Raw genomic sequence first — 26,871 nt, 5'->3', positions numbered from 1 at the left:
GTTTACTGTTAAGTTTCCCGCCACTTTCTGTATAATAGACGGAGCCATGTCTTTTTCAACCAATTAGGTAATCCCTCTCTTCGCAATTTCGTCTCAGAAAAATAACGAGTCATTTGTTATACAGTGTGGAATAACATCTGTATTGAACTAACAATGACAAGAACTTTTTCGTGGTAAGTTTAATATTTTTAGTCATGTGTTTGCTAAAATTTTGTTGTTTTCAACACTTTAAACAAAATAATATGAATTTAAAATAACGATTACTTTAAATTAATTTGTTTTCGTTTATTAAATTTCAAATCCAGAGTCTTTGAAAATAACTAGATTAGTCTTTGAAACTCCTAAGCAAAGTGTGCTTCATTTTATTTCTTTTCAATCGTATTAATGGACAGTATTCATCTGACGTCACTGCAGGTCAAAACCGGCACTGCAGTGCATTGTGGGAACTGTAGCAAACGAAAATCCGTCACTACAGCGTATAATAACACTTGCATTTATGCGGCTTATAAACTCTTCTTTCTATTTAAAAATGAGAGGTATTTTTAAGTTTTTTACAAAGAAACTATGTAACAGAATGATGAACAATTCATTTAATATGAAATTCTCTTTATTACAGTGCAGAACCTTTTATCCGGGAACCAAAAAACCGGGAAACCAGAAAACCAGCAACTTTTACCCGATTTTCCCGCCATCTTTTAAAAATAAGCCATTTTGACAATTTTTGAAAAATGAAGCATTTTTTCTGCAATACCAAAAGAATATGAACGATTTCTTAATAAACACCATATAACTGACGAGAAACTGTTGCAAACACTAACTTCAAATGGTTATCCTTTATGCGGGGCAAAATTTCCGAAAGATTTTCTTGAATTAAAAAGTACATTCGTATGTCTGAAATTTTCGTGTTTTATTCCAACTGAAAGCTAAGGAAATGAATATTATCGCATTCTAATGCAGTATTTGATTGAATGGCCTCTAATTAAAGGCATTTGGCGTAAGTGACGTCTCAAAAGTGTGGGAAACGCCGAAAACCAGATTCGCGATTTTTTTGGATAGTTAGTTGATCGTGAAATCTAGAAATCCATTAAACGCAAGACTAATAAGGCTGCAAGAACTCATAAATCAAATTTCTGTTATATTAACCAAATGCAAAAGCATTAGTTATCAATAGCTACCGTAATCGCAAACACGAAACCTTTACAAAAAATTAAAAAAAAAAAAAAAAGTGCGATCATGAAAGTGAATTATTTTATACACTATAGTAGAAAATTTGCACACTTAGGTTCAAAAACTTATTTTTTTCCCCTTCCCTTCATTTTCTTATGTTTAAAAGCATCGAAAAGTGGAAGATTTTCCCTTTCTTTTCCAAACAGAATGTGAGGGTCCCCGGTATTATGAGTTAGGCATTATGAGAGATTAGTAGTGTTTTGGTGTTCAAATTATTCATTCACTAGTAGTTTTTAATATTTCGATATTTATAAGCATTTCTGAACTGTTTTCTTCTTATTTTAATATGCATAACTATTTATTATAGTAATTTAAGTTTTACAAACAATCGTCCAATAGCGTTTTTTAGCGATTCAGAAAACCGGGAAATTCAGATATCCGGGATAGCGATGGTCCCGAACTTCCCGGATAATTGGTTCTCTACTGTATTGTAATTTCATGGGTTTAAGCCTCTTTGGTTCCTCATCAGAAACATGGTGAAAACTCGAATTCTCGTTTTACTTTTCCCTTTTCTCGGAGTTTTTCATGCAGATAAGAGTCTGTATAAGCCCTAAGCATGTTCATGATGCATATGAAGTTCAGTAATCCTTAAATAAAACGAGTTTTTTTAGCATTACTAACACTGTGCAGTTGGTCAAAATACCCGCAGACGGAGAGATGATGGCCAAACCGTAAGTAAGTTCCATTATTAATAGTAAAAATAGGTAATATGTTACTCTCCCGTTCCCCATTCTCGAAATCTGTTCATCATTTCTTTTAAAGCATTTTTTACTATTGATCATTTTATATTTAATTCAGTGTTGTATTTGTTGTGGTGATCAAAAATTAATCGTACCGAAAGCCGATGTGACAAAACAACAATGCATTATATTTTCTCCTTCCTCACTCTTTCTGTCTGTCAACTGCTGTCATTGATTTATCGACACAAAAAAGTTTATTATCTTAATTTGAAAAATGAAACTCAAAAAAAAGTTTTGTTCGTCTATTTTTTTTCCTGATATTTCTTTGTTCCAATCACTCCTTATGAGGCTTCAAAATGCAGATTTTTATACCTATTTTTCAAAATTTTCTCCGGGGGAGAAACCTCCGGACCCCCTAAATTGGGGATATTCCATACCCCACTTACAGGGAGAAACATTCATCACTATCTTGATATCATTCTCCGTTTTAAGCTGAATTCAAAAATGGGCAGCAGCCAAAACATTGAAAAAAAAAAAAAAAAAAAAAAAATTAAACTAAAAAGATGGCTTCTTTCGTCATCAACAGAAAAGTTTTCCAGATTACAAAACTGGGATTTTTTTTTTCTTTTAAAGACATGTGTAGTCCTTGAAAAAAACTTGTTCTTTTCTTTTTCTTTTTTTATATAAAGAAAATCACTAAAAACTTTTGGGGTTGGGAAAAAGACAGCCAAAATGTTTGGGGTAGGGCCGGAAAGAATATTTTTCCACATAGAAATTCTAGGGCCAGTCCGCCCCTGAAAGAAAGTCTACCATTCGCTCCGGAGTGTGGATCATTACTACAGAGCTTAATTTGCAACAAAAGAAGAATGGGAGCTCTATAGTCTTTAGAGCTTATTTCAATGCATAGTCTGAAATTTCGTCTAAAATGTAGAAATTCAACTATAATGACCGAAAAATACTGGATCTGAACTCCCATGCAAATTAAGCAGGGTCGATGAGAGGAGATGTCAGCCTAGTCGAACACTACTGACTTGTCTCCAGATCAGAGTGGTATAAATTTTATTGGTTTTGAGTTGGAGGAGGGGCCCAGAGACCAAACACACTAGGGCCCAACCTTGGCTCTAGGCGGCCTTGAAATTAAGCCCCGCAGTATTAGCATATGAGCACACAATCAGGAGAATTGCGTTGTATAAGCGGAGAAAGAGAATCAACAATATATGAACCTGTAGTTGTAAGTGCAAGATTCTCAAAGAGAAAGGAGGGCCTGAGAGTTCTCCTCCAGAAATTTTTCGAAATTGTAGCTCTGAAGATGCAATTTTGAAGATTTATCTTCTGATGTTCAGAGGAGGAAAGGTTCAGGGAATTTTGTGAAGGATTCTGAGCTTGGAGACTCTTTCAGGGAAATTTCTCGCAATTGAAGTTATAAAAACAAGGTTTTAGAGGTTCTTTAATGATGGGTGCAGTGGCTGGGGGAGGATCTGGGACGCTCTCTAATGCTTTGAAGCCGGAAGCTTTAAAAAACGCTACTATACAGATAGGTATAGGTTGGTGATAATGTTAGGAGACTGGATAGGTTTCTCAGGCTGTCCCCTGCAGATTTTGAAATTGAAATTCCAGAAATAAAATTTTAGACAAGTTTTGACGATGTTGTGAAAAGAGGTTTGGGGGTATTTTCCCAGAAAAATTTCGAAATTAAAGTCCAAAAAACACAATTGTAAGCTTTCCTTGATGATGAGAGGAGATGTACGGGGCATAGGTCCTCCTCCAGAATTGGTTTGAAATTGAAATCATTAAAACACAATTGTACGATACCTTTGAAGAAAGGAATGAGATAGGGTTCGGAAATTTCTTCAGAATATTTTCGAAATTAAGTCTTAAGAATGCAATTTTAAACCATATTTAATAAGGTTAAGGGAAGGGTTGGCATGGAAACTCTCTCTCAGAAATGTTTCAGAATTGAAATTCAAAGGACAAAATTTTTGATAATGTTAGAAAGAGGTGAAAGTTGCAGATTTCCCCATGAAAATTTGTAGAAATTAGAATCCTTCCTTAAGTCGAAACTTTAGATTCTTTAAACCCGTTTGGGGGAGGAGGGAGGTGGTGTAGATCCATAGTTCCTCTTTGGGATTCACCACTGATCTATAATACAGAACTGAAAATTAATAGTTTTTGGAATGTGTTTATTTTTAGGCAGTAGCCTAGCTAGGGTGGGGCGGAGGGGCGGTCCGCCCTGGGAGGCACTTTTTGAGGGGCGGCAAATCAACCATTTTGATGTGAAAAAAAACTATTTTTCAAATAAGGAAATCAGGTTTTAATCTGTTACTGCAAGCAAAAAGAAAATCTTCAAATTGTAAGACTTTTGTGTCACTACTAGAATACTTTTATTCAATACTTTTTGCTTTCTTTAAAAAACTTTTAAAAGTCTTTCTTGATAGCATATCAGTACAATTCCTTGTTTTTTTTTCTGAGGGGGCAGCAGTTTACAGATATGGGACCAATGTTTTTTTAGACTGAAGAAGTTAAATCTAGGAGAAAGAAAACAATGAAGTTTTCCAATTTTTGTATTAAGGAGTTAACACTGGATTTTAAGAGTTTCTTAAGAACCTCCTAGTGAAACAAAAACTTTTTTTTAACTTCAAGAAAATGGTGACAAGAGTAAGAAAGGAAGGGGGAGGTGAAAAATGGTATACTAAACAACTTATTGCTTATCGCAGGGGTGGCTTTGTATGTTGCAGGGTTTACTTTGAATTCTCTTTCTTTAAAAGATGTCTATTTCAAAAGAAGTAAAAGGGATTTGTGTTTTCTCGCTTTTGAGAGTAGAAAATCTATCGGACAACTTTGGATCACATGGTAATCTATTCCTTATAGAGGGTAAGCAAGTTTCATTTCTCAATATTTGATATAGTCTCTCAATTTGGATAAGAATGAATGAATGAAATGGAGAGGGGAGGCTCAGTAGAGCCAAGCATTGCATCCAGAGTTCTATAGTACTAAACCACAAACAGAAGTCCTAAACAGACCAGTAGTGGAAGCAAAGATTAGCAGGCATTTAATGGGAATATTATAAATCTCTCAAGGATCAAGCAAGTGATGACCAAGGTGTTCAAACCCGTAGGCAGAAAAAACATTGGAATCACACAAGATAAGTGCAGAAGTTCCCTCATGAAAGCAACAGCCTTTACAAATTGGGTTATCAATGACGCCTATTATAGTAAGATGCCGCTTCAAAGTACAATGACCAGTAAGGAGGCCGATAGCCCTTCTGACACTGTTAGGGTTCAGACTTAAGAGCTCCTTTGCCCTAATACTAGGGCAACCTCTATTAAGTTCTTTCGTCTACCATTGTCCATCAAGTTTGCGCCAGTTATAGTAATGTTTTCTACCAAAAATATCAAAACAGCAGTCCTAATAAGATTTTTCGAAATCCCAATTACTGGCTGAGGGCCAACAAAAGGAATATCAGAGCCTTTCCGAGCAAGATAGTGGGCTTTCTCGTTTCCCTGCATTCCAGAGTGTCCAGGTACCCAACAAAGGGTAACCTTGTTCAGTTTTGCAAAATTGCAGAAGAGCAAATTACAGCAAACTCAAACAATGTGGGATGTCCAAACAACCTTATTAAGTGCGCTTAATCTGTGTGTGACTATCAGAGCATATATGAACACATCGGTCTCTATAGCCACGACTCAAGCAAATACTGCAACACACCAGGATAGCATAAATTTCAGCCTGAAAAACAGAAGTAAACTAGCTTAAAGGACAAGAATACTCAAGATCATCACCAGGACAAAAAGCCCAGCCCCAGTCCTTTCATTCATTTTAGAACCATCAGTGTACCAGAGAGTGCAACATTTACCATGAGATAAGGCAACATCCCTCCAGTCACTCCGAGAAGGAAAGATAACCTGATATGGCCTGTCTAAAGCATACTTGCCAAGCATGTAGTCACTTGGCAGGTCAGAAAGAGGATGACCAAGTACATCCTCATCAAAATTTTTTCCGGGAAAGGTAACAAGAGTAAGCTTTCCATTGTTTTGAACATATAAGCCTCTCCATACACAAAAAAGCTTCAGCTTCAATCCGCATATGGAGCGGGCATAAACCTAAAAGTAGTTCCAGTGCAGCAGTAGGCGTTGTCCAAACACATCCAGTCACGGCTATGCAGACAATCCTCTGCAGCTTGTTGAGCTCATTTCTAGCAATGTCAAGTTTGGTTCTTGACCACCAGACAATAGAGCCATAATGATGAGACAGATGACCATCTTGTAGATCTGGGCAATAATAGTCTAAAGTTGTTTTTTAGATTATTCAGTTTCAAATAATTCCAGTTGGGAACCTCTCCCACCTCCACTCTGTAGTCAAATAGCATGAAAGAAAGTTTCGAAATGTTTTTAGGAGGGAGAGCTTTTGAATCTCATTTCTTTCCCCGATATCACCAAAGATAGCCTAGAAAAACGGCTTAGACCTCAAGGTTTAACATTTTCTCAGTAGAACCCCAAACCTAGTCTTTTTTCCTCTAACATAGCAAAAACAGCCCAAAAGTATATTTAGGAATTTAATTTTGAAAATTTTCCCGGGGAAAACTCTTAACCTCTCTTCTAAAGTCTCAACATATAGCCTAAAATCACGTTTTTAAAACTTTGATACTTCAATATCAATTTTTGAAAACAGCATTTGAAACTTGACTATGCTTTATCTACTAACATGATTAAAGATAGCTTAGAATAAGTTTTTAGGATTTCAGTTTTGTAATTTTCCCCAAGAAAGATACATTAATCACTCCCCCTCCCTCTCATTTAAGTCTTCAAAGATTAAAAATACGTTTTGGAAACTTCAATTTTTAACAATTTCTGAGGAAGGAAAGCCATAATCCTCAGACCTTTTCCTAACGTCCTCACAGATTGCGCAAAATTTCGCTCATAAAAATTTGAATGTGTGTGTGTGAGAGAGCTTGCTAATTCTTCCTTCTCAAACATAGCCTAAAATGAACTTCAGCTTGAAGAGAGATTTAGGGAGGGAAACCTCCCTCTGCTTCCTTTTGCTCCTAACACTATCAATATCAAACAAAGCAAAAATCAACAAAGTTGGGTGTCAATTACAGAAGTTTTCCATGAGAGAGCCGCCTGGCTTCACAAAAGTTTTGGTGCCATTAGGTGTTAGGGAACCCTTTAACATCACCAAAAATAGCCTAGAATTGCGTTCGAGACTTTGGTGCTGAACAATTTTCAAAAAAAAAAAAACGAACCTTCCCCCATTCCAGTAAATCACCAAAGATACAATTTAAATTTATTTCAATTTAAAAAACATTTCGGTAAGAAACCTCAGCACTCCTCCCTACCCTAATGCTTACAACTGCCTTAGAATGCACATGCAATTGTATTGCAAAAGATAGCCTAAAATTGCATATTTCAGAGCTGAAAATTTTTGAATTGAGTAAGTGACCATTCCCTTAACCTCTCCACAAAGTAGCCTAAGCTGCATTTTAAAAATTTGATTTCGGAACATTTCCTTGTGGTACCCACCGATCCCCATTCGTCAACAAAGACGCATTAAAAGAGACTTCATTTTTGAAAAAATATCGGAAGCAAACCCAACCTGCCCTTCAGCTATTTTCCAACAAAAAGGCGGCAAATTAAGGAACCACTCCAGGCGGCAAACACTGTATCTACGCCACTGTTTGTAGATATATATATACACACACACACACTTTTTTTTTTCAAATTAATAAAAACTCTTAATATGTAGCGTAGTTATATTTCCCTAACACAATAAACTGCATATCATTTTATTTTAAAATTTGCTTTCAAGTAAATTAACTTTCATTGTCACAATGAATAAATATGTTATTTTTCAAACTATGTTTTCTGATGAAATATATTAATTTTTTTTTTAATCCAAGCAAAAACATTTTTTGTGTCATGTGTAACTCTGGCAGAAAGATCACCAGCGACTTTTTAAAGCAAACATTGTGTCGTTGTTCAATTGAACAAGTTCATTGACTGTTTCAAAGAGACATCTTTAAAATTTAAAAGTTTATCAGTGATTTAATGAGTCAAATTTCAAAAATTCCTCGATTTTTGAATCATAAGGGGTGGTTTGCGAACAGACAAAATTTTCTTGTTATCATGTAGAGTGATTCAATGTAAAAACGGATTATTTGCAAACAATCCCTCATGATTGGTTTATATGACTATCATGTAAAAATTCAAATTACATATATGACCAAAATGTAATTCTTGTGCTAAATTTGAGGTTCAAGGTTTGAACAAAAAAATATTATTGATAAAATAAATTTTGCTAGAAGTTTTCAGAAGAAATAAACTTACCCAATACAGATCCCGCCATGTTTCATTTTCATCTGGTTCTGCATTACGGCAATCTCTACGGCAGTGTGCCTCCCATAAGTCTTGAGTTTCATCAAGAAAAGACTAAAATAATACATCATAGCATTTTGCATCAAGTAATTTGAATTCAACAAACATCAAAACAAAACACTAATAAAATTCACTTTGAATAGGTCGTGCATGCACAAAACAAGAATTTGAATTTTAAGTTTCAAAACTTCAGCATTAATTCAGAAATAATATTTCTCCATTCAGTAAAGCATCATTGCAAAAATATGACCTTTACAACATGAATTTGCGTAATAAAGTAAATCATCATTTGAATGATATTTTTTAGTATCTAGCCTCCAAAATTATTTTTTAAGAACAATTATTTTTCTTATATGTCACTGATAATTCCAATTTCAAATACCAGGAAAAGAAACATTTTACTGACAGTGGATGCCTCTTTAGAATGTGTAACTCCATGCCCTCTCCTAGTACCCATCTGCTGTGTTGAATATTGAACCACTTCATATCTTTGACGCATTTTTAAAGCTTCATGTTCAGAAACTGATCAAATGCAGTCTTATCATTCATGTATGCATCTTTCACTACCTGTCCTACTGTTTTTATACAGTTTTTTTTTTGAATCAGTGAGCTGAACTGATTAGAAGTTCTGAAATACCATAGCAGCCATCATGGCACAATACAAATTATGGAGATCATTGCATCACTGAATTTTATGTTAATAATTAGAATGCAAGTGATTTTTTTAAATTTCAAGATTGTTATACAGTAGAGATGTTTTTTAAACTCGAAAAAATACCACAAAAATAAAAAAATATTAAATAAAAACAAAAAAACCTGACTGCGTAAAAACCAAAAAAAAAATAAGAAAAATGTATAAGCCCAGTAGTTTAGAATGCTATTAAGTACTACTGAATAACCACACCGTTGAAATAGTTTTATAACCGTACACAGATAAGACAAATCATGAATTCAAAAGCAGAATAGAAGGATCAACAGTCGGGGCCCATTCTTTTCTGGTTCAAGAAACCCCATAAAATTTGAATGGGCCCCGACTGTTGATCCTTCTATTCTGCTTTTGAATTCATGATTTGTCTTATCTGTGTACGGTTATAAAACTATTTCAACGGTGTGGTTATTCAGTAGTACTTAATAACATTCTAAATTACTGGGCTTATACATTTTTCTTTTTAGTTTTTTTGGTTTTTATGCAGTCGGGGTTTTTTTATTCTATTTAATAATTTTTTATTTTACACTTTTTAGTTAATTTTTATTGACTTAGTTATTACGATTATAAGATGGTACATTTCGCAACCTTGTTATTTCATTGAGAGAGTTTGTTTATATCGTGAGGTTTATTAAGTAACTTGCGATGGTCTAAACTACTGATAATTAGTCACTTCAGGGACCTAACTCAGCTTAAATCAACATGTGCTTGACCTTCGGCAAAAATGCGCGAACTTAAGTGAACCACAGCACAGCTATATAAACAGCCTGTATAACTAATGATGACGCGTTATCAGAAACGTCGTCAGTCAAATCTTTCCAACAAAACTAAAAAAGCCTCTCAAGAAAGTACACGTCGCAAAACTCAGTCCCTTGAATCAAAACAAAAACAAATGCAACATATGTTAGAGATGAAAATCGAATGAGTAGACTTCCTTTTTTTTTGGTGCTTATTGCAAGGGTTTATTTTGATGAGGACTACAATCTGAGTGTCTTGCCTTTGTTACACATAATATATTTTTTATTACAGTACAGATTACATACAAAGAATACATGAAAGAATTTACATCAGAAAAAGGGGAAAGTACATACGGAGCAAAGGTGTCTTGACCCACCGCCTCAAGTGAGAAAAGCAATCGCTTAGACCACTCGGCCACTGAGACCCCAATTAGTAGACTTAGTAAACAAAAAATTCAGGCAGTGAAAGCTACCTGCATTTGTCGCACGCAGGTAGCGTGCGACACAGTGTGTGACATCCAGCGTGCACTGATCCCAAACTGACAAAATGGCAACTGGTTTTTGAAATGGTACTTTTGATAACTGTCATGTGTTTAGTGACACTCCCAAGGTTAAGACAAACTGATTGACTTAAGAATTACCAAAATTAGCCAAGGCGTTTAGCCTGTAGAACGCCACATAGAAACGGACATACATACATAGACTGATAAACATATTACCTTCCTTTGCGTCGCGCATGCGCAGTCGGGTAATTAGTGTTCATATATCCAAAGGAAAATTATAAGGAAACAAATTTAGTTTTATTGTGAAATTTTTTGGGGGGAGAAAGCATTAAATTCCATCCCTTCCTTAACTTCATCAAAAATAGCTTACAATTGTACTTTAAAAGTCTTAAATTTTAAAAAAGATTTGGTAGGAGTAACCTCAATTGCCCACTCATACATCTATACTAATCATAATGAAGCTGAAGAGTTTCTTTGTTTGAACACGCTAACCTCAGGAAACAACAATTTGAATTGAAAAAGTATTTTTGTGTTGAATAGCCCAATTACTAAGGATCGCTATAGGCTATTTTTTTAATTTTTTTAAATCAGAATGATTGAAGCATTTTTATAATTGCAAATTAAATGTTTGATAAATTGTTTAGTTCTATGAATTCCTCACGGATGGCGGGGCAAGTTTAGTTTCATGAATTCCTAATAGATGGGGGGTAAACTCATCGAGAGCGCAAAGGCCGTCAGTGCAAATAGCTGTGAGGAACCATGCTGCACGGCTCAGAAGCTACGCTATTGGGGTCAGCAAACTGATTTTTGATTTTTTTTTGATATTCAGGAGCATATAATTTGATTTTGTACGATTTTTCTATTGGGTTTCTTTTCCCTTATTTCTTCAACGTTTGTTTTTATTCTTATAGTTGAAGATAGTTACTTATTTAAGTAAGTAACTTGATTTGTCTTATTGTTCAATTGTGATTGTTCTTTATAACGTTTTTTATTATAGTATTGCTTATTTGGCATTGAATATTGCAGAAAAAAAACTGCTTCACTCGCTAAAAAGCAGGGTTAAAGTAACGTGGTTGCTTGGTACGTAAGAGATGAACTAATACATTTGAAAGATTAGTTCGAGTTTTAAAGCTACTGTTGATCTTTTATCAGTGGCGGATCACCGCATAGGCGCATGAGGCGATAGCTGGGGCCTCCAGAAAAGCAGGGGGCCTCGAAACTGCGAAGTGGCCTATCCTCAAAACCAAAATTTTTTGTTTTGAGGATTTGCCGCTGACAGCCATAATTTTGAGTGGAAAATGCTCAAAACTCATGAAAATTGATATTTAATCATGAATTTTAGGGGTGGCCTGATTGCTTCCAATAGGGCCCCCTGAGGCTTAGGGGGCCCCTGGCTTCAGGCGCCTTTGTTTGGATTTTCCCTGGAGTTTGGATTTTCCTCTTTCTTCCCACAATTTCAGCATAAAATTGTGTTTGTAAATGTTCGACAAAATTATTCTGATAAAATGCACGGTTAGTCTTGCTAGCAGGCCCGGATCTGCGTACCCGCAAACCCCGCAGTGCAGGAGGGGGGGGGGGGGGACACAACCTGAAAGAGCCCAACGTCCCAAGAAATTAAAAAAAAAAAATAAATAAATAAACTAGCATTAAGTTCTTATTAAAGGTACGAATGTACACTGCTGGCCTCTGGGGAGTGGCCCTACAGAGTTTTTGCAGGGCCCCCCAAAATTTATAGATCCAGGCCTGCTTCCTAGAAGAACTTTTCCCGTTCCAAGTAGTTCTTTGACCACTTACTAGTCGGTTTTGTCTGAGTAAGGAGTATGCATCTTGTTTTAAAAAAGCACTATTGATATACACATAAAGATATTTGCTTTAATTGGAATAGTCATATAGCTAGGAAGTGTCGAGAGAGGGGTAGAGAGGGGTGAGGCACCCCCCGTCCCAAACAAATGATAACCAGTCGTCATTTTTGTGTCAGTATTATATCAGTCCTCAAAATATGCCAGTCGTCATTTGTGCGATTATGCCCAGGGCCGTATGAAAGGAGGTGGTTCATAGGGTTCAAACCCCATCCAAAATTTTTATCCAAAGAAATGCTTTCCATTATTTATTTTATTTATTTATTTATTTATATTTTGGTGACAAAAATATTAGTGTTGTTATTATTATTATTTCAATTTTATTTGTGAAGTGAAATTAGTATGACTGAAAAATTGTACAAACTAATTGTGTGGTTACGGTAGTTATTGAGAAATTCATTTATTATGTAACAATATGGCGTTTTGTAAGAACATCCCCTCCCTCCATTTAGAGAATCATTGTAACAAAAATCAGTAGAATATACATGAAACAAAATTTGATAGATCATATAAATGTTTCAAAAAACGTGTTTGGTAAAACCCCCTCCGAAATAAAAGTCTGGTTACGGCCCTGATTATGCCCAAGTCGGTGTTTATCTTAATAAGGGGAGCAGGCAGCAGGATTTAGAATATGGGGTGTAAAACTCGACCTCTTGGAATGGTCACTTTTCTTGACGAACAATTACTTATATTGCCTTTCCTTATCTCTAGAGTGCTGAAGGGAGAAGAGACAGATCTGTGGCGGGTCCAGATCGAAGTCGTTTTCACACGCCGGGCACAGCTATTTTCTTTCTTTACTTTTTGCTAAGTTTCCCACTTTCCCACCCATGACCAACCCGTAACAAGCTAGTTTTATGACGTATTTAACTAAATAAGTAATTTGAAAAAGGCAGGAATTTTTTCTTATTTTTGGACGAAGAAGGAAGAACCTGTTAATTCGCTGTTTTGATTCACTCGTGCTCGTAAACGTGCTTTTGTTGTGTGTCTTCAATCAACGACAAGACCATTCCTTTTGAGATAAGTTTAATATGTTTTCGTAATTATTTAATTTTTTAAATTCTGCTGCAATCTTGGTGTTAAATGATAAATTTTGAAGTATAATAGCCTACAATTAAAGGTGTACAAAGGTATTGCTTTTGAAAAAAGAATATACTGTTAATTCTTCCTTAAATTATATTTCCATTACAGAGTAAAGAATCATTTGTCACTTCATTACAAATACGCTTTATAAAATTACTAAAAAAATTTTAAATGCCTCTGCAGCGAAAGTAGTTGATTTTTAGTGTTCTCCTTCTTTCACTGGTGCCATTTTTTGTAATGTATTTTACAATTTCAACTTCATTAAGATTGATTTACTTATTAAAGACAAACGTTTTACATAAAAACTGTAGTTGGGGCAAACCTAACCTGATAGCGTCGTAATGGAATAACTAAGATCTGCGTAGCTTTCTTAATGCTGCCAGGTTAGGTTCTCCCCAACTATTGAAGTGTTTCAGTTTTATTTTCAGGAGTGTACATTTACATTTGCCATTTACTAAAGAGCATGTTTCACTGCTTCAAAAAAGAAAAAGAAAAAATTGATGGTAATGATTATAGAAAAAAAAAAACATAGGTTTTAAGATTTGCTTGAAAACTTCTGAAGAATCAGGATTTTCAAACAGTAAAGGAAATTAAATTACGAATTTTGAATTTCAGAAATATATAAATACTTCAGGAAAGTAAAAATATGAGAGTAAGAATTTCACTTGGATTCATCATAGTTGCGAACTCATTATTATTTTCCACCTTATCACCCCATTTCTTAGCGTACGCCTTTGGATTACCATCCGGGGGGCTCCGAAGGCCGTTGAACTCTTTGAATTTCAGAAAATACTCAAGCAAGGGTCCCCGAACATACTTTTTCTTTAATATCATAAAAAAATTAAGTTTTGTAAACTACACCTAGAAAATATTTAAATGGTATAGCCCCTGAATATAAAATATTAAAGTTCTTAGGACCATAATTTTGAAAAAAAAAAAAAAAAAATCACAGAAGAGCCCAGCACCTCTTTCCCGTAAATTTTTTTATCATGTAATTTTTGTCTGAAAATTGCTTTTTTGAAACTTCAATTCCGAAATTGGGAAGGGGGGATGGGCAGAGAATTGATTTCGATCTATTTTTAAAAAAAATGATTAAGGGCACTCCCTGGGCTCCATCCCTTACCCCTAACGTTAAATGGCCTATAATCGCGTTTTTAAGGCTTCAATTCCTACTACTTTCCGCTGAGACAACTGGATCTTTTTGTCCCCAAACATCAGCAAAGAAAGTCTAAAATGACGTTTTTAAACCTTCAAGTTTCAAAAATTTTCCGGGGAAGAACCCCCCGGACCCCCCTTTTCTTATTAGATCGGAAGTTTTCTCTCTCTCTCTTTTTTTTGTTAAGTGCCTCACCCTCCTTGGACTTTTTTCTGATGGCACCACTAATTATACTTGCATTGGAAAAACTGGGGAAAGTTGAGATTTCGCTTAATGACCAGGGGTAGGAATTGTCCTAAGGTTCCTAAAATTTCGAGTTTCGTCCTAAAATGTCTATAATGTTCACACTATATTCCCAACTTGCGCAGTAAAATGAAACTTTTCCTGATGATATGCCTGTATTTAAGGACAAAATTAACTTCGTAGACCTTAAGAAATTTTTTTTTTAAAGAAAGAGAGTAAAACTGCTGCTGCTATTTTTTTTCTAGAGAAAGGCGCGGGGGGGGGGGGGGGATGCAGTTAACAAAAACAAGTGCTCAATATAAAACTGTTTTATCTATACTTTCTAAATCTTAGTCATTCTTCTTTATAAAATAAGAACTCAAATGTAAGCACTTGGTTCAAAAAGTATATTTAAAACAAAAGTTAAATGGTTTGTCCCCAGGTGTACTGAGAAGGAATATTTATTTTTAAAGTGCTTACCTTGCGTTGTAGTCTGAGCATTAGCTTGTTCTTCCAATACAAAGAGTCAGTTTGCTTTGTGTTTCGGTTCAGTGTAGTTGGATTATTTCTTGCACATATAATTTTTAAGTTTAGTCACTAACTTTTTGTTTTAAAATGTGAATAGTAATTTGTTTTATTAAAATGCCATGGGAAACGAAATTCTCTTCCTTGTGGTTGAAAAAGCAGGCAGAAATAGGTGCAAAATTAGCACATGGTGCCATGCATAAAGGGATGAATTTAGAGCATTTAATTTTCACAGATATTGTCTCATGCTGATGCAGCGAGACATAAGAGGTTGACAAGTAGCTTGAAAAAAATCAAGCTGTATTTCAAATTCCATATTTTTCGTCTTCTATTGAAAAAAAAAATGGTTACGATGAAACAATCCAAAGTTTTTATTTCGAATTCACTCCAAGATAAAATTTCATAAGCGGAGGTTTTCATATAGTTTTAGTAGTCATAAAAAACAATTATTCATTTGCATCTTAAAATGATTTTTCTGGAATTTACAGGGATATTTTTGATGATTCTGAGATACTAAAAAGTATCAGATTATCTGTTAAAAAGAAAAGTATGCAATAAATTTTGGACTTGCTCCTTGCATTCTACCTTTAATCCCTCCTTATTAAGGACATTTTTTCAACAACAGCAAAGCAACTAAAGAAGCAATTGGACATATGTACATTTATTTTTACTTCATACTGGTCACTGTGTTAAAGAATAAAAGATTGAATGCATTGTATTGTAATTTTCAAGATGGAATTTGAAACGTTTTATCATCCAATGTGAAAATGAAGCTTATAAATTACATTTAAGTTAAAAAAATTGATATTTGTTGTCCTAAAAATTACTAAAATTTTATCAAAATTGTGTCCTAAAAATTTTGAAATCTCCACTCCGACCCCTGTAAAAGCCAGAAAACGGGGCTCGGAGGATCTCTCCCCCTGAACCGACTAAATTACGAACAAATATAGGTGGCAAAATTTTTCACTGAAATGTGTTTTTTTTTTTTTGTCAGGAATGTTGTTTTTTTCCCCTTTTAAATAAGAATTTAACTGTTCCTCCCCCCCGAAAGCTTGTTCGTTTATCCAAAAAATAAAAAAGGTTATGATTTCCCGCATTGTTAATATTAGTAAGACTCTATTGTTTTTGTTGTGAGGGCCTCGGGATCTGGCTGCGCCTGAGGCCTCACAATCCCATGATCCGCCACTGTCTTTTATGTGTTTTGGTGAATAGTTTTAAGTTCCAAAGAGACTTGAATAAGTTTTTGAAAAGGTGTGTACGCATTTTAGTAGATAAAAAATGATCATTTCACATTGGGGGGGGGGGGGGCGGATTTTTTATTTAACAGACTCCCTTTAAATTCTTAGCACGAGCATTGCCGTGTAGGTATTGCTAGTAAATTAAGATAGTCTTAAACTTCCTTCATGCATCTTTGGCTTGGAAACTTTTTTTCGGGAGGGGGGGAAATCTCCAAATCCCAAACCGAAAAATCCACTAAAATGTCCCTGTGTTAGGAGAATATTTCAAAAGTAGAATATGTATAGGATTGAAACAATTCAACTCCTTACTGATGGGAACATTACTTGACTCTACTATACAACAAAAGAATGTACAGCCAAATTATATGCCATGTTACACTTAGAATCTGTCTGCCCTCTTGGGTGTTAGTAACAGAGAACCACTAAGGTCTCGGCACAAAATTCCGACATTTCTTTTACATGCTGACAAGTGATTTCATTTCTTAGAAATACCATCAAAAGACTTGAGTACAAGGCACCTCGTGGGCTTTTCTTACAAGAAACCAGCTGTTTAGTTTCAACATTTACACAGATTGTCGATAGCATTGCATTTGCCTCTTTTAAGCAGTTTAAGCTACTTATTACTTAAATGTGCAAGCATGTTGAAGCATTCATAAAATTTTACAATTGTAATGGCAAACAGTACTACATTGAGCACACATTTAGAAATCAATGTACAAGATTAAAATAAAATTCTGAAAATATTTACAGTTGCATTCATTCAATTCAAAAAGTTCATTAAATATAAAAAATAAATAAAATTGACAAATAACGTTACACACGCAGCATAAATGAATTTGAAAGAAATCAGATAAGAATTTAACATACTGGGTTGAAGTTTTCGATGTTTAGGAGCTGATTTGGAGTGCATCGTTCCATAACAGGCTTAACTAAAAAGTATGGTGTACCCCCTAAACATTCAATTGCTGTAAAAAGCAAGAAACTGTCAGAATAAATGCACTAACATAGTTATAAAACAGATTCAATTAAAACAGTGCATTAAAAATGAGTTACAATTTGAGTGGGTTAAAAATTAAAACAAATATGTTAATAAATCATAGATTTTTTAATTTTTTTTTTTTTTTTACCGAGAACCTTGGTACCTTTCTTAAGCACTAACTTCTTCAGAAGAATTCAAATCAAAACTTAGTACAGTATAAAAGTATTAGAACATTGATGCAAAAAATATGTATTTGCCATTTTAAAACAACCACTCAACATCAAGAGTTCTTCACAGACTTCATAAAATGGTAACCATATATTTTTTAAGTCTACTCATTACAGACACAAAATATCTAAGAAATATTTATGAAGAAAACATTTTAAAACACATACTCATACAGGAGAATATTCTCCCAAAATTTAGTAACAATAAGAAATGTGAATAAATACTTTCAGAACTTAAACATATTTTATGTATAGCCTGGAGCAAAGGAGAGTCAGAGGAGACATGATTCAGTTGTAATGAGCATGGGGGTGGATAGCTTTAAGAAGACTTATTAACTAACTAGGACCAGCCCAGCTGGGCCTATTGCTGGTCATCACATTTCTATTTGTAAATTTGTATTTACAGAATATGCATTAAATTGAATGTATTAGTTATCCCTTGTCACTTCATGTTTCCACTTACGCTGCAACTTCCAATGCGATTGCGTTAACTCTTTTCTGCCAAAAAACAAAATACTATTTTTAAGGAAAACTCACTTTTCTCAGGGCAGAGCTAGTTCAGAAGGAAGGGAGGAAGGAAATCCATGAAAATGAGGATGAGTGTCAGGAAAATTTATATGCTTTTAACAATTACGTACTTGATGCAATATACCAGAGATACTTATTGAGGAGTTTCACTCACAGTTTTAGTGTAAGGAGGCAAATGCATAGTAAATTATGCTTAGCTAACATACAACCTTATAATTCGAAGCATAAAACTTTCATGTGCTTAAAACCGCTCTGCCTACTTAATTTTTTGGGGGCTTATTGAAGTTTAGTGTAATATTTTAACATGTCACACAGGCAGTTGAACACTACTCATTAGGTATTAGGAAAGCAATGCTTTTGCATCACTTTTATGAGCGCTGAGCATGTTGAATGTGCAGAACAATTAGTGGATGTTATTTTAAATTTTTTATAAATCAAGGTTAGTACCATAGGACAGGAAGCTGGCTAACATAATGCTGCTCTTCAAAGATCTAAACATAATGCAGGAAATTATAGAACTGTGAGTTAATAGTCTTGCTGCATGGTTTCAGGAAAGGTAAATCGTGTGCTACTAATTTATTGCATTTTTATGGCTTTTAGATAACAGAAGTGTAGATGTGATTTTCAAAAAGCTTTGGATAAGGTACCACATGTTGCTCTACTCAGCAAACTAGCAGATATAGGAATAGGAGAGAAAATCCTAACTTGGGCTAGAAAGGCTGACTGGAAAGGTATTTGTGAAGGGAAGTCCTTCAAAATGGAGTGATATTTTAAGTGGTGTTTCTCAAGGATCAGGTTTGGGGCCCCCTTTTGCTTATTACTTTCCAGAATGATATTCATGAAAATATTTCTGGAAAATGAATTGTTTTGCTGACGTCATCAAAGTTATGGGGATTGTAAAAAATGAAGAGCTAATAAAACAGCTACAAAAGAATTTAGATCATATTACCAAGTGGGAAGATAAGTTGGGTATGGCAGTTAATGTTGGGAAATACCAAGTGTTACATTTAGTTCATGGAAACAAGGGTACACTTTATTTACAGAGCTAAGCCATTAGTCTGGCAGAAAATGTTATTGATCTGAGTGTCTTAATAAATCTGGTCTTCAAGTTTAGTCAACAGTTCAGCATTGCAAGTAAAAAAGCCAGTAGAAGGCTTGGGTTTATCAATAGATCAATTTCAAAAAAATCAAAGAACATTCTTCTGCCTTTATAAAGAAGTTTGGTAAGACCTCATTTGGAGTATGCAGTTCAGTTTTGGTCTCCCTATCTAAAGTCTTAGTATTTATAACCTGGAGCAAAGGAGAGTAAGAACAGACATGATTCAGTAGTTTAAATTCATAAAAATGATATATGTTAAAAAATTAAGTTTTTGCACTAAAAGTAGAACGAGAGGAAGGGGGGCATTGTTTTAAGTAATTCAAATCTCAGGTTCACCTGGAAATTAGGGAAAATAACTACTGTAGTAGGGTTGAGCACATGGCACAGCTTAAGGGATGAGATAATGAGCAAGGATGTAGATAGCTTTAAGAGGGCCATTGATTTTCATAGGGGATTAATAAATTAACTAGTAACAGTCTATCTGCTGCTAGTCATCATATTGCTATTAGTATTCAACAGGTGGAGGTAAGAGCCACTCATATCCACTATCTTCATCAAAGTAAACTAAACCCAGCGGCACACAGCTCATGGGGGCCAAGGATTATTGTGCTCATCTCGGTCTTCCTGATCAAAGGCTCTGGGGGTACTAGGCTGATGTTCCGGTTAGGTGATCAGCCTAACGTGGAATCTCCAGGGTTTAGTTCTCAAGCACGAATGGTACTCATTTTATTGACCCACTAAAGAGATGAACAGCTGAGTCGACCATGCCTGACTCTGGGATAGAACCTGGGCCTCCAGCACTACCACTGAGCCATTGGGCTTCTTTCATCAAACTAATTGCACTAATTTTAAAGATTGGTGGCAATGAGTAAGAACTGTGTGTGCAATTAAATGCAAAAGATGATAGTCTTATTTTTTCATACATTACCTAATATATAGGGTAATATGAGTATAATGGTATCTACCGGAGTTATTTCGTGTATTTAAGATGTGCGAAAATACTAATAAAATGGTTGTAACCAAATTTACAGCATTCTGCCAATGTTTCAGTGCTACAATGATTACAAAAGCAACATTTGTGCATTTCACATAACTGAAAATTAACCAGCTAAATATTTCTCTCCAGAACCTTGCTATTTGGATCAAATAATGGATTGAAAGAAAATGCTACTCATGTAATGTTTTACCGCATGTGAGAAGAATGCCCTCTTTATTCTAAATCCAGCTTTTAGAAGAAGTGAGCACATTAGAAACTGGATTGCAGTATAACTCTGAAAAATATTTGAACTATTTGCCAGGTTTTGTTAAATTGAAATGCCATTAAGAACCACACACACTAAGAGGCAATAATGGTTGAGAAATCGATTAAACAGTCAAAGAGACATTTTCATAAGTAAAATATGAAAAAAAAAAAAAAGTCAAATTTATTAAATGATATTATTTTGAAAAATACATTATTTACAAGAACTTGCATGCAATACTTTACAGGAAATACAGTGGAGACCTGCTAGTCTGAACTAATTGGGATTGTTCGGACTACAAAAGTTTGGTACCTGAAATTCCCGTAAATATAGAGATAAGAGAAGGATGTGTGCAAAAACAAAGCATGTTATAAATAATCAGCACTACTATCTCTTCTATTTTTTGATTCAAAAGCAGTAGAATGATGACATGTCTTCCCTTTCCATTTTGTGTTAAACACATCCCTAGCTTTAAAGAAGTAGCTGAACCAACAGTAAGATTTAAGCCAGAGAGTGTTCTTGTTTCCCATTCGGAAGCTTCAAATGTCCTAGAAATATTGCACAAAGCTATATTGAGCAACGTCAAAACAAGACATGAGATATTGTGTTCAAGAAATGCTCCCGTTTCTTTGTCAAGCATCACTTTTGTTTTGTCAGCTAAATCTGAAAAAATCCTTTAGTCTAAAAGGTTTATGGAAAAAATTTTTTAATTGAAATAAATTTATTAAATGGAAATGTGAGACTCTCTTGAACTTTTTCACTGATTTCTTCAATGTGGGTGGAATTAAAGCATGATGAAAAGTATTTTGTTTTTTCAGTATATTTAATGTATGTAAGATAATCTTTTCGATTAGAACTTTTGAACCAGAATTTCGGATAAGCTGGGTTAGGATTAACAAGGCTCTACTGTAACAACTCATTGTGTAAATGTAATTCATGTTTTGAAATTAAAGAGAACAGAATAAAGATACATTCAAACATATATTACATAAAGATTAATAAAGCTTTTAATTAAAATAACCTTTATAGAAAAGGGATATTGAATACAGAAGATAAAAGAAAGAAAAGAAAAAATGTGAATTAGACCTTCTCTCTCTCTCTCTCTCCTTGACTGACAATTTATGAAAATACTTACCATCAATATTATCGATGAGTACTTCAATACAAGCATTGAATAATGTTGGCACTTCTGTAAAATGAAAATATTTTCAAATTCAGTATTTCAAAATTTTATTGAAATTAATATTTAGTGTCACTATATTGGGAATAGTTATGATACCTGCTTTGTATTTAACTTGTTATGAATATCTAACTGGGAGACTGAGGGGGGGGGGGAGTTAAATAATGAATTTAATTTTCAAAAGAAGAAAATGCAGAATACTTTTGTATGTAGGTTCTACAGTTCCTAAGAATCACAAAAAAAAAAAAAAAAAAAACAGGGAGCGTCACAAATCCCCCAATGTTCGAATCTCGCATCAATTTTTTCCTTTTCTTTGCACTATGTATTTATTTTTCATTTTCATCTTATTTTGGTCTTACCTTATCCAAATCGTGATTTTCCCCCCAAAAATTGTCCCTCTTAAAAACACAGAATTTGCGGAAAATACGTTTTGTTTTATTATTCTGCATTACATGCATGCCAAGCAATATAATTAAATAAAAACATATTGATTCAAAATAAAACAAAGTTTGTATTTTTGCTTACTATGCTTTATGTTATGTACTACTAAAGAAATAGGAAATTTCGTAAACCAAAAGCAGATGCTGAAAGATTGCTGCAGAGAGACAGCAAAATGCTAATATTTTGCTTGACACATGGCATCAAAGAAACACAAAAGTAAGCCAAAAATACAAACGATTCAGCATGTAAAAGCTGAATGTGAATGATTTTGGACATTTCAATTGAAAACAAATGACTTAATATTGAAAATAAAAGGCAAGTATTTTCAAAGTAGCGCCGTTTATTGGGTTTTGTTTCTATATGGTAGTGGTTACTCCAAGAGCAATTGTTACCTTTGGATTTAAAAGTTTAAGTAACAGCTGAAATAATTCGTTTGCATATTTTTTAAATGATTAATAACTATTCAACTGTCATATGAAGTAAGTAATTCATAAATATTTTAAACTTTTTTCTTGTATTTATTTCTTCAATTATAAAATAGCATTTAAAGTTAATCCGCACAACCACTTGTCCCCAGTTGTGCTGATTTTTGACCCTCCACTGTATTTGGAAATTTTGACATTTGAAATAATGAGACAAAACACTTCTCAAGACATCCCAAGACACCTAGTCTACAGAAAAAGGCAAAAGACTGATATGAAAACACATGAATATGTGTTTATATAAGTTATAAGTATTAGAAAAACATTCCATTTATGTTAAAAACAATCTAGGACGATAGTTGTCAGCTCTATATAGGTAACGCAAGCATACTTTCTCCTAGTTCCTGTACTTTTCACAAGAATTTTCGGCCACATTTGGTTTTTTCCAGTAGTAAGTTACCAACCCAATTTTATTTTGAACAGAATATTTTTGAACAAAAGACAGTCATTTTGAAAAAAAAAAAAAAAACTTCATTAGAATGAGGGAGATCTGGCAACTTTTTGCAGTATGATATTTCTTTTTTTGAGCATGTAATGCACTTTAAAATTAGCATTCACATTTAGTATCAAAAGTTGCATAGTTTAGGAGTTAAAACAGAAAAACTAAAAAAAGGATGAAAATTTCGTAGTTTTTTGCGTGTTACACAGCAAACACAGGTTTTTGAAAACTGCAAACTTCGATTTAAAAAGTAAATTTCTTAGATGATTTCCAGTTACAAAGCAAACCATGATACTGAAAAAATAGATTAAAAACAGAATAGTTAGTAAATGGAGAAGGATTTACAAAATCAGGCATTCATTGATCTGTATCATACTTAACAATAGTAAAACAGGTAAAACCTCACTTGGGAAAATTTCCTAATGATTATTGTCAAATACCAGAGACTTTAATAACTAGGCTGGTGTTATAAGTAAATAAGTCCAGCCAAAGGATCACTAGGCTTTGAAAAATCTAATTTTTGATGCCCTTTGAAAAACCTAATTTTTCAAAGGACACCAGGACTCTGAAAAGTTTGGCATCCCTGATATTATGAAAAATATGATGAGTAATAGATTGCAATCTAACCTAGTCTGAATATACAAAAGTATGCAATGTCCTTAAATAGCCCTATGAATTGATCTAATAGGAATCCTTTTTAGCCACCTGCAAATGAGTTAGTCTCTCGCTGTGGTGTCTGCTTTCGAGGATATCGGAGTTTCCCGATCTCTGATAGAACTGCGTTCGAGACTAGAACGGGGACTCGGGGTGAACGAGACTAGAGGAGTGCGGAGGAGCGTGGATGGATTTGCAAATAGAATGTGTGTTTTTTGCCTAGTGTACATATAAGAATAAATAGTGATGTATCCATAATGATATTGTTTGTTGAGCACCCTAACATGAACTCACAACCAAAGCATATACACTACACTCGCAGCTTGAATGGAATTAAAAAAAGATTCACTGCACAGCATGAAATTCTTATCTGTATCACAAAAATCAGATTTTTCAGCTAACAATTGCGTGGATTAATTTAAAATAATAATTAAAGAACATATGATTTCAGAAAGCTGAAATTTTACCTGTTATAGTATGGTTTCTTCTTCCAGAGTAGACAGCAGTCTTCTCTTTTTTTGACGATGTAAACTTTATAGCATCTTCATTAGTTAACACTATAAAAGAGACAAAAATGATCATAATGGGAAAGAAAAGGTAGGATTATCACATGAATAACCTAATTACTGAACCCGCAGGGCTGCAGAGAGCCAAGGCGGGCCCCTCGTCACTTTTGTCACTGAGAGCGTCCCGTAAAAAAAAAAGGAAAAATAGGAAAGAAAAAAGGAGGAGGAAAAAGGGAAAAAAAAAATCAAAACTGTTTACTTGAAAAACCAATTACCTCTATTTTAAGTGCCACCGCAATAGTAGAATTTACAAACAATCATAATTTTAGTTCAGGAATACTGCTTGCTATTTAATTTAAAAAGAAAAAAATTCAACACAGAAATTCACGCATCAAAACCAAATTTTTTTGCATTGAAACTATGCACAAGCACAATATTGCACATATTTAAAAGCAACCTTCCCTGTTCTTTGATTTGGGAAATGATTTATAACTTCAAAGTTCAAGTTTCTTGAAAACGTGTTCTCCAGTGCTAAAACTACGAGACTAGTTGCCCGTTGCAATGTGCTCTAAGAGTGCTATTTGACAATCAATCTAAAAATAAGAGTTTGATGAACATTTAACAAGTAGTATTTGATCAATTATAAATGTTTGTTTATCATCATGTAAGATGAAAAACTAAGCTTTAAAGTAAAATGTGTTTTTACAATGCTATGTCTAATGTCTGAAGACAATCCTTTCATGAATCTTCGATCTTCCTTATTATTCTTAACTATCAAAGTTATGAAAAGTTCATTCTTAAAAGTATTGCCGTTTATTTTAGAATGATTGACAGGGAGATGGGCAACCATTCGTTGAGCTGGGCCCCCAATAGTGTAAACATGTCCCTAAAGTAATACAATTCACAATTCTCAAATCATTGAACTATATCTTATGATCGTTCTTTTCTGGCGAGGGAGTGGGGGGGGGGGGTGAATCGATTATTCTGTACACTACTGGCCATTAAAATTGCTACACCAGGAAGAAATGCAGATAACAAAATGATATTTATTGGACAAATATATTATGTTGGAAATAACAAATGATTAAATTTTCAAGAAATTTGGGTGAATAGATCCTGAGAAATTATAGTACCTAGAACTACCACCTCTGGCAGCAATAACAAAGCTTATACACCTGGGTATTGAGTCATACAGAGATTGGATGGCATGTACAGGTACAGACACCCATGCAGCTTCAACATGATACCACAGTTCATCGACTGTAGTTACTGGCGTTTGCTTAGGAGCCAGTTGTTCAGCAACCATTGACCAGACGTTTTCTTTTGGTGAGATCTGGAGAACATGCTGGCCAGGGCAGCGGATGAACATTTTCCGTATGAAGGAAAGTCTGCACAATAACGGTCACATGCGGTCGTGCATTATCCTGCTGAAACGTAGAGTTTCGCGGAGCTTGAATAAAGGGTACTGCCACAGGTCGTAACACATCAGAAATGTAACGCCGACTGTTCATAGTGCCGTCAATGCGAACACGAGGTGACCGAGATGTGTATCTAATAGCGCCTCATACCATCACGCCAGGGGATGAGCCAGTATGACGATGGCAAATGCATGCCGCCTGTGTGCATTCACCACGATGCCTCGGATGTGACTATCATGATGTTGTAAGTAGAACCTGGATTCATCAGAAAAAATGACGCCTCCCCTTTAGTACACCCAGGTTCGTAGCTGATGACACCATTGCAGGTGCTTCTGTCTGTGATGCAGCGTCAGTGGTAGCCGCAGCCATGGCCTCCGAGCTGACAGTCAATACTGCTGTAAATGTCGCCGAACAGTTAATGCAGACACTTGTTGTCTGGCAAATGACCCAATTTCTCGACTCAGGACTCGTGATGTGGCTGTACGATCCATTAAAACTATGCGGATAACATGCCTGTCTTCTCTGCTGTTATTGATTACTGGCCGTTGAGAACCAGCACGCTGATCTGCATTACCATCCTGAACCCAACAAATCCATATTCTGCTTACCGTCATTGGATCTCGACCGATGCGAGCAGCAAAACTGCGATAAGATAAACCGCACTCCCGTTAGGCTACAATTCGACCCCTATCAAAAGCAGAAACGAGCTGGTACGCATTTCTTCTTCTAACACGATGCATCACAACAATTTTCCACCACATAACAACGTTCAAATTGAATTTGCATGTGGGAAATTGGTTGTACAGTTTCCACATTTAAACACATTGTAGGTGTCGCTGCGGGCGCCTGCCTTGTCTGACTGCGTTGAAAAGCTAATCATTTGCATATCACATCATCTTCTTCCTGTCGTTTAAATTTCATGTTGCCTTTTTGGTGTAGCAATTTTAATGACCAGTAGCGTATATACAGAAGGTTGCATGCATGGAACTATTGACGTTCATTTCACCACACATTTTTACTCTCCCAATCATTAGGGAGATCAGAACATTTGCTTATTTATGAACACTTAGGCGGAAAGAAAAGTTTATTATTTACGTCCAGGGGGGGGGGGTGTTTGCTTGTTTTCCCCTCTTTTCTTCCTTTCTATTTTTCTTTCTTTTCCTCTTTTTCTTTCTTTTGGGTCTGTGCCGCGGGGCTCCCTCAAGGCCCGGGCCCTCAGTTTCCAACTAGGCTGACATGGGCTCTTGTTGGGCTTGGGACCATAAAGTGAACTATGTTGAAAAAGGGCTAAGACACTGAATTGAAAAGATATAAGACAATGTCTGAAGACAAACAATCCATTCAATTTTCGTTCATTTTTTAAAAAATCATTT

At 34.9% G+C, this 26,871-nt stretch overlaps 1 protein-coding gene across 2 annotated transcripts in view; it reads right to left on the bottom strand.

Annotated features, from left to right (window-relative positions):
- The window catches only part of LOC129218456 (transcription elongation factor B polypeptide 3-like), a 192,101-nt gene that overhangs the window by 28,688 nt on the left and 136,542 nt on the right, over positions 1-26,871 (bottom strand). For both annotated transcript variants that reach the window (XM_054852731.1, XM_054852732.1), the window contains exons 5-8: positions 24,042-24,131; positions 21,514-21,567; positions 17,172-17,269; positions 8,231-8,332 (exon numbers count right to left, since the gene is read on the bottom strand). In XM_054852731.1, the coding sequence (XP_054708706.1) occupies positions 8,231-8,332; positions 17,172-17,269; positions 21,514-21,567; positions 24,042-24,131 (344 nt within the window). The remainder of the gene's footprint in view (positions 1-8,230; positions 8,333-17,171; positions 17,270-21,513; positions 21,568-24,041; positions 24,132-26,871) is intronic.

This window comes from Uloborus diversus, chromosome 3, assembly GCF_026930045.1.
Source record: "Uloborus diversus isolate 005 chromosome 3, Udiv.v.3.1, whole genome shotgun sequence".
NCBI lineage: Eukaryota > Metazoa > Arthropoda > Arachnida > Araneae > Uloboridae > Uloborus > Uloborus diversus.
The sequence above is the reverse complement of the archived record's forward strand: the minus strand, read 5'-3'. Positions and strand labels throughout refer to the sequence as shown.